The sequence below is a fragment of the Cataglyphis hispanica genome, chromosome 4 (genome assembly GCF_021464435.1).
Source record: "Cataglyphis hispanica isolate Lineage 1 chromosome 4, ULB_Chis1_1.0, whole genome shotgun sequence".
Classification (NCBI taxonomy): Eukaryota; Metazoa; Arthropoda; class Insecta; order Hymenoptera; family Formicidae; genus Cataglyphis; species Cataglyphis hispanica.
This window is the reverse complement of record NC_065957.1, coordinates 6,375,913-6,385,751: the sequence shown is the minus strand read 5'-3', so window position 1 is coordinate 6,385,751 and position 9,839 is coordinate 6,375,913. Positions and strand designations below refer to the sequence as shown.

The following is a 9,839-nucleotide window of genomic DNA, read 5'->3' as shown; positions in this document are numbered from 1 at the left end:
GCTTCTTTATGTACAATATATATTAATGTGTATATTGACCGTATATTATGCTAGAAAAATTGCTATTGCCCAACTCTTTCTCATATAAATTCCACTGCAGAGTTTACATATCATGTATGTAAGAAATCGAGCCACTAAACATGAGAACGTTTTGAAGTTTTTTAATAAAGTTAGATTTTTTTCCATCAATTGTAATAAAGCTTCTGAGAAAAATATTAATTGTCTATTAGGAAAAGTTTTGCATCGCGTCATTTCCTTATTTATTTCTCTTTTTTATATTTTTCTCTTTTTCTATTTTCTCTTAAAAATATTTCTTTTCTAATTTTTACTATAATCAGTAAGATTATTTTGTGACACGTGTCGGAGCAAAAGTTACACGAGTTTCTATCTTTCGATATGATTAAAGTACGAGAGAACTTGGCGTAAGTTTCGTAATATAAAACTACTCCAACTTTGAAATATATTAATAAACAAGTGTTTATACGACCAAACTGGCAATTTATTGTTTGATTATTATATCACGACGTTTCGACCATATGGTTTTGGTCCTTATCAAGTGAAACTAAAATTACAATACAATAAATAATGATAGTCATGTTACAAAGAAACGTCGTGATATAATAATCAAACAATAAATTGCTAGTTTGGTCGTATAAACACTTGTTTATTAATTTATTTACTGGCGACATTTTTAAAATTAAACATAATATTTGAAATATATATTACGATATATCCTCGTATAACTAAAGCCTAAAAATTTCGCGCATGCTGTAAACCGTAAATATTTATGAAGTTAAACAAAAAATAAAGAATATACAATATAACATAAATTTTGTAATACTTATACATATTATACAAATATTGTTCACGTATAAAGTTTAAATAAATTAGAAAATATTAATATATCATGATAATGAACCACTTTAAATTTTGCGAGAGCATTCTAATTTGAAGCTAAATTCCAATTTCGCAAATTTTTATAAATTTGATTTTGTTTCCAAATCGATTTTTTATTTAAAGAATAAAGAATTATAAGAAATTATAAGAATTTGTATCAAAGTTTGTTGATAAATTTAAAGCTTATTTACAATCTTCGCATTGACTTGTTACCATTGTCTCCTAATCGATAATCTTGTATTTTGTTTACTTTGTTACTTCTCGTTTCTGTTATATATAAGAGAAAGTTCTTCATATATAAGAAGTAGTTCGTGTCGAAACGTCCTGTGTAAATATTCATATTTACGATCTATAAAAGAAGAAACGTACTTTTGAATATACTAATTATTAACTCTAATAATACACCATAAATTATCGGACGTAAGTCTAAATTATATTGTATATATATTTAAAAGTATATTTTATTTGCATTTATATGTGTACTATAGCAATATATGATTATAAGATATTTCATAAATTATTGATCATTTAACAATTTTACCTTAACATCTATTCCATATACTGCAAGCAGTTAATAACTTTTAACTGAATTTAGTCAATTTAAAAGTGTTAATTTTTAACTTAAATTATATATTTTTTAATAAATTAATATTAATTTGTTAGCTTTTTTTTATACAAGTTAAAATTTTGTATTCCTGATAATCAAAGTTATCTGTTTACTAAAACACAATATAACGATATCATTTTCGGCGCATGTTTTTGCCAGGTCGTTTAGTACGAGAATGGATCGAAAAATAACTTGATTATTTTTGTATATTTGCTTTATGTGAGAGAGCGACTAATATGATATGTATCATCGTATAATTCCTCTTCGCTTCTTCTCGCGAAGCTCCGCACTCAGTGCGTTGACCTTCGAATGGATTATGTAGAAAAATAAAAACAACTTGAATTTAAAATCATTTTCCGTTATTCTGAATCAACTTGTTGATCTGTTTTCGTATATGATAACTTTATAGAAGAAATGACAGATTATAATTTTGAAACGACACTTTTATTAAAATTCAATATAAATTCAATATAAATTCAATAAATATTTTTAAATTATTTTAATTTATTGTTAAAGTAACTAACAATTAAAAGTAAAGATGAAACGGACGTGTCCAAATTACATCATAAAAGATTTTTTTTATATTACTTATCTTTAACTGAGATAATTTTTGCTTAGTAGTAAATAACTTTTAACGTAAACTTAGTTAATTTTTGGATCATTAAGTATAAAATTAATTCAGTTAAAAAGAAAAGTAACTTGTTTACCTAGAATATTAATATAATATTTTCTTATCTCCAAAAGTCAGGAATGTTTAGATGTTTTATTTTATATATAATTTGCTAATCTAATCATTTTTATGTTTTACAGTTATTTAATAACATCGTGTTTATACTTAAAATCGATCATGGATCCGCACCATGTACGCGAAGAAAATAATCGTCTCGAAAATGAAGATATTAGACAGAACGATAATGCCAATGCTGCACCAAATGGTAATGCCGTTAGAGAAAATAATGATGCCAGAAATGAAAATGCTGCACCAAATGGTAATGCCGTTAGAGAAAATAATGATGCCAGAAATGGAAATGCTGCACCAAATCGTGCAAGAAATATTAGACGAGTTGAAGAAGTTAATTTTGATCTTGAAAATGTTAATTTTATACCGAATGATGTAGCCTTTGCATTTTTGGCTCGCCGAAGACGAGTTTTGAATATACAAGGATTAGCTGAACATAGATTATTTCGAACTACTCTCGAACATATAAAAAATGGTACGTATATGAAAATTTTTACCTAATGATGTACGATACTTTACACATTGTCATTAATTTATGATATAGTTTTCTTAGTCGGATTGACCCCACATTTTGATGAATTTGACGTTCAGGTGGTTTCTTGCCCTCCTTTAACCAGATCGCCATACAATCTTGCCAAAAATGGTAAGAAATATAATAACAAGTATTCTTGATTTTTCGTAATTGCAATACATTTATAGAATTTATGATAATATATTTTACATTTTAACAGGATTATCTGGCAGTCCAATATTTTTGCGCGTGGGTACTTTAGACAATATAAGACCAAACCCGTCGGTAGACGAAATATATGACATTCGAGATGAATTGCTTGAATGTATTTTTGATAGTTTTATTATTGGAGCAGGTTTTGCCGCGAAACCGTCTATGCCTTACAACGGTGTTGTATGTATTGTCGAAATTTTCATACACAAAAAAAAACATATTGAGCTTTTAAAAAGGAATAAAATGTGCAAGCGGATTAATATTTTAGTGTTACTATTTTTTTACTATATTAATTTTTATTTTAACTATATAAATTAAGTTTAATTTTAATTACATTAATTTATCATTATTATTTAAAAATTTTTGCTTATTTATCTTATCGCCATCTTTCTCCCTCTCTTTCTCTCTCTCTCTCTCTCTCTCTCTCTCATTTTCTTTCTTTCATTTTTTCTTTCTTTCTTTTTTCCTTTTTTTCTTCATTGTTTTCTGTTTATTTATAGGAATGCAATTTTTGTTATAGCTTACTATGAATGCGACAGCCGTACTACCCGACAATGTTAACAATAATAGTCGTATCGCTTATGAAGATAATGTTGGGCTTTTACAACAACAAAAAGTTGAAGATCCTCGCCATATGGTATGCGCTATGATGGGCAACTTTTTTATCAATGAAGGTAGATCAGGACTGGTGATCAGAGTGCGTATTAAAGGACACAAACGAAACATTCTAGGCGAAATACAGCGTTGTCTGCTACGTTATTGTAAATTTTCAGTTGGTAAGAGATGACTTATATAGATAATAGTTTGATAAATGAAATAAATAAAGAGTAAAAGTAATTACATTGGTTCACAAAATCAATGTGTCTATAAATTAATATTCTTTCATATGCAATATTTTAGTTTTAGGTGGCGTGTTTTTAATAAACGGAGGACGAGTGATATGCTCTATTACAAAAGAGACTTATCCACAAACCCGATACTGGACCATGCACAGGACTTATGCATATGATTGTAAAGATTTAGTAGCTCTTGGCGTAGTAGCCAATACTCCATTCGAAATTTATTCGGGACAAGAGACTTACGATACTGTAAGTTATTTCTTAAGTGTACATACAGATATTATTTTTTATATAATTGCCTTTAAGTTTCTCAATTATAAAAAAAGTCCTCATAAAATTGCAAATGGTTTGCTGGTTTCTCTTTTACTTTTATTTAATTAATTTGCATTTATAGACATTTTCTTATACATGTGATATATGCTAAGCAAATTGATACATTATATTTCAAAATTTTACGCTGATTAGCTTAACTATTATAATATTATTGATAATGTCAATAATATTATAATAGTTTCTTTTTTAACCATATATTATTCCATATATTATAAAACATTCATTGTGTCGTAAATCTTACATTCTGTAGATATATACAAATAGTCGTTTCAAGTTTCACGTATTCTCTGATGGTGAGCCGGCCGGCATATACCAAGATGATCTCACACCAAAAGAAACAGAATACGTCGGTTACTTTAATATAGCGGAACGTGCAATTTTCTAAATGTAACAAATTTTTATACTTTGATATAAAATCAAATTCTTTCTATAAATATATTATATGTCGTGAGAAATTCACGTCAAATGTATTCATAAGGCTTTTATGATATCATTCATGATATCATCACAAAGATATCATTTTCAGATATTTTACATAAATTTCTAGATTCGCACAAGAATTATTTTAGAATACAACTTTTATTTTAGAACATAAACCGGAAAATTTATTAACATATTATTATGATATAATATATTATATTATTTTGATATTGACATTGAATTACTAATAGTAGCTCAAATAATCTTTCTCTTGATTTTCTCTTGACGATGAAAGAAATTAGAAAAACATTACATAAGAAGTTTGATCATATTTTATTCTTTCTTAAGAAACTTATACTCTTACTTTTTCTGTAGATAAATAATTAATTTTTTAGACTTTTTCATGAACAATAGACATAAATATATACTCTTAGAGTATATCTTTATACATAAATATGTTTGAGCTTCCATATTAAATGAGACAAATAAATATAAAACTGTATCGACATCATTAATTGTTCAATTTTAATTATACAATAAAACTATTGTATAATTTGTCGATAGCATTTTAATTATATATATTTTTTATCTTAAAAAATTTATATTTTTTACGTAGATTTATCTGATCTACTTTTTTTCAAATTATTTTTATCACATGTTTATTATTAAAAATAATTTATACCTTTTTGCCAATTTATAAATTTAACATGTATTTATAATTTAGCAAAAATTATTAACTTGTTATTATTTATAATCGATACAGTTTTGTACTTATTCTTGCTGTCATTTTATTTTATTTTGAAGAAAACTATTATAATGTGCCAGAATATTTTATGTGAATAGTAACATATATAAAAATAGATTATTGTTTTTGATAAATAATAATCTGAATATTGTTACTAATAATATACAATAACTTGTGAGAATATTTTGAGTCAAATTATATTTTTTACAAGAAGTTTGTGAAGTACACATTCATATATGTGTGTATATATATTTATTATATATTTATTAATAATTTTTATGTTTATATTATATAAACATATGATTATGTATGTATATATTTGTATATTTTGTATATACATGTACGTAAATATATTTCACAAGCTTTTATAAATTTAGCAATGTTATAGAAAATCATTGTTTTAAAAGGATAATTTATACAAAAATTTACTTTTACTATAAAAGTTAAGTTTTTTTATAACAAAAATTATTTTTCCAAAAACCATATTATCAGTATTTTGATATATATATTGTACATCTACGCTTATATTTTCTATGTTCATTCCATCACGTTATAAAATGCACTATCAAAATAATTGCATAAAAAATATTGAAAAAAGTAAATGTTAAATATCATTCGTATCTCAAGGAAGTCGAGGAACATTGTAATAATATAAAAATGCACGAAAGTAATTTATCCGTAATTAGCAAACACAAATTAAAATTTGATCATGACTTCGATTGGTCAGCGCCTGATATTCTACATAACGAAAAACATGTAAGAAAGAGAGAAATAGCTGAAATGTTTTTTATTAAAAAATTTGACAACACTATTAATTCCCAAAAAGATACAGAGAATTTAAACAACATATACGATAAATTAATAAAGGTCGTTTAGTTGATCTCAGTATTCCAAACATAGTGGTTGACACAATGTCAGTTTGACATTTCGATTTTTCTCTTTCTACTTTTTAATTATAACGTAAGTTGCTTAATCCTATTTTTTTCTTTGTAACATGACTATCATTATTTATTGTATTGTAATTTTAGTTTCACTTGATAAGGACCAAAACCATATGGTCGAAACGTCGTGATATAATAATCAAACAATAAATTGCCAGTTTGGTCGTATAAACACTTGTTTATCATTCGTATCATTTATAACTATCATTAAAATATACATAACGCATATTTTATATTAATGTAGAGAGGAATATTATTGTAGAGAAAATTTAGAATAAAAATTTTTTCGAAGCAAATCGACTTATAATATAAAGCAAATTTCTTAAATCAAACCAAAAACAATACGAACTATTTCTCTGTCGTCTAATAGAGAGTTGTTCTTTTATCGCACTATTATTATTTTAATTGCAACATTTGTTTGCAATTTATATTTTTTTTATCTCTTTGTTTATATTATTTTGTATTAATAATAGCAACACAGAAAAATTGCTATGATAATATTTCTAATATATTAGAATATATTAGAAGAAATGTAAAGTATTTTTTATAGAATTCAGAAAAAGAAAATTAATCAATATCCGGAAATTGACCGCATATATTATTTTGCAGAAAATTGCTATTGCCCAATTCTTTCTTTCTTACAAATTCCTTCCACATTCAGTTTATATATATATATATATATATATATATATATAAACTGTATGAAAGAAATATATATAACATTATTATTATTTCTTGATTTTTTAATAATTTTTAAAATAAAACAGAGTAAATAATTGACTATGTTGAAATGCGCGGCATATGCTGATAGTGATAGCTAACAATGATGAAAATATCCGTATATAATTTTTGTAAAGAAAATTTAATTTCATTATTTAAAAAAAGTAATATATTTTTAAATTTAAGATAAAATTTGATAAAAATTTTAATTATAAAATTTTAATATAGAAAATCAAATTTAATAATATTTGTGTAATAAAAAATATATCCATTAACTGTCCCATAAAATTGACAGAAATATCAAAAGACAATAGTATCTTATTCCAAGTTACGCACGGCACATTTTACATTTTTGTGTCTACGTAAAAATAATAGTCTACATCTCTGCATTAAGTCTACTTTAAGATAATACAATTTACATTAAGATAATAGTTTACATTAAAATAATACATATTATTAAGATAAAATATGTTTTTTACTATATTATAAAAGCATATATAGAATATTTATATAATTGCTTCATTATCTAGATCATTTCTGCAATAGGCCTGGAATATATAATAATAAGAATGCTAATTACATATAAAAACGATGACTTCTAAACTAAATTATTATATAAAACTTGTATTGAAAATATAAGTGTGTTTTGCTAACATTTTTTTTTTATTCAGAATGTCAATATCGGCGATATAGATTTATGTTTTGTTATTCTTCCTGAAAAGGATAATATATAGCCATGTCTTGTGTTCCTGTAAAGATAAAATCTGTTTTCTTTGAAATAGTTCTTAGCACTATTAACACAAATATCAAATATTAATATGTTTACAATTCTTTGTAGGTGACCAACCAGATGCAGACTTCGCAACCGATGTCAATCTCGTCTATTACAAATGGTTTATATCTGTGATAGAGTGTCTTTAATAATTACTAATAATTAATAATCTAATTATTAAACTAATTACGTTTCTTTAGTAATAACAAAACTCTTGCAACAATTAATTATCCTATTGCAATAGCACAAGAGTTGTTGAATGTGACAGAAGCTAACAATAAATGAATAATTTTTTATATGTTTGGATTTAAGCAAAATATAAAAAATTCAAATGTGCAATATATGCTAAAAGGTATTGCGTTTTTATACAATTAAATTAATATTAATTTACAATTATTAATATATAAATTGTTATAATAATTAAATATTAAAGAAAAACGATACAAAAAGAATAGAATTATTTCTATTATTAGCACTTTGTTACAGAAAAACGAATAATATTTAATATATTGTATTACTTGATTGGAGCAAATATTGTAATGACATTTATCCTATTGCCTTCTCAAACACTGAAAAAGTAGGCAGTTTGCTCGAAGTATACGAATGCTTGTGGAAAAGAATCTTAATGTATTGAAAATTTATCTGATTAGGTTTTTCTTGAAGCTTATAGCTGGCTTTGTTAAAAAAATGCAATACCTCGTATTACAGGTACGTAATTAAATTTAAAATTTTAAAGATATATAAGAATTTCTTGACTAATGATAAAAATTATGATATAAATAATAATTGCGCAAGAAATCTTAAATATCAAAATAAATTCAACTTCAAGTATTAAAAGAGAAAGAAAAACAATTATTATCCATAAGAATCCGATAACAAAATAATTTATAATGTTTACTTCTATCCGTTCGATTTTCACTTGAGATAATACATATTTGCGCGAAATAAAAATAATACTCGTGAAAAAAAGTCATTATTTATCCGTCAACAGCAAAAAAAAGCGACGTATGGAATCCAGTTTGTATCTTATCACGTTGCTGCTTTGAACACGCGTAGAATCGTCGGCGGAAGGAGAGAAAGCTCACACGTGCTAAAAATCTCAAGCACGTGTGAGACATAATTCTTCTTTTTATTCTTGCCAACATTCAAAGTGTATTTGCTCAAGTATTATAGGTATCGGTGAGAGAACTAAATATACACATATATATATATATATATATATGTATGTATGTATGTATGTATGTATGTATGTATGTATGTATGTATGTATGTATGTATGTATGTATGTATGTATGTATGTATGTATGTATGTATGTATGTATGTATGTATGTATGTATGTATGTATGTGTATGTATGTATGTATGTATGTATGTATGTATGTATGTATGTATGTATGTATGTATGTATGTATGTATGTATGTATGTATGTATGTATGTATGTATATGCACATGTATGCGTGTGTGTGCGCGTGTGTGCGTGTGTGTGTGCGTGCGTGCGTGTGTGTGTGTGTGTGTGTATATGTATGTATGTATATATATACATATTTATAATATTATGCGCTCACATAATAAAAAAATAGTGTTTCAAAATTTTAAAGCAGACAACTCTTTTATATTTGTCGGATAGTATTTATAGATGATCTTTATATATATATATATATATATGTCAGAGGAATCAATGTGTCTTCTATAAATTTGAAGAAAAAACAAGATAGAATTTACGTTCGCATGATCGACATATCAAAATTCTTCAAGATGTTGGAATTCTCTTTTGCTGTTCCACTCGCTTGTTGGCACTCGCGGAATTTATCACTTTCTTTTTATCTCTTTTCTCACTCTGAAATTTCTTCATACCTCAATCCGCGATGCGAATGGAAAAATACCAAGTTTCTTCGAAAAGAAGGGCCAAAGGGAAAAAAAGGAAACTTTTAAACTTAAGTGTATTTTTCGCCTCATTATACCGATTAAATGGGACAAAGTTACTTTTGTACATACATGTAAATATAAATTTTATTTAAATTACTTGTAATATTTATTTTATCATTCAATGAGTAATAAAAATGCTTCATTATTGAATCAATTCAATTATTATCATTACTAT

At 25.3% G+C, this 9,839-nt stretch overlaps 1 protein-coding gene across 1 annotated transcript; it reads left to right on the top strand.

The window, feature by feature from the left end:
- The first annotated feature begins 1,178 nt into the window (after positions 1 to 1,178).
- On the top strand, positions 1,179 to 4,983 carry LOC126849207 (ester hydrolase C11orf54 homolog). The gene is made up of 7 exons (XM_050590852.1): positions 1,179 to 1,317; positions 2,315 to 2,718; positions 2,788 to 2,886; positions 2,975 to 3,147; positions 3,488 to 3,743; positions 3,868 to 4,055; positions 4,390 to 4,983. Exons 2-7 carry the CDS (start codon positions 2,352 to 2,354, stop codon positions 4,522 to 4,524), a joined length of 1,218 nt encoding a protein of 405 aa, XP_050446809.1. The 5' UTR covers positions 1,179 to 1,317; positions 2,315 to 2,351; the 3' UTR covers positions 4,525 to 4,983.
- The last annotated feature ends 4,856 nt before the right edge of the window (positions 4,984 to 9,839 follow it).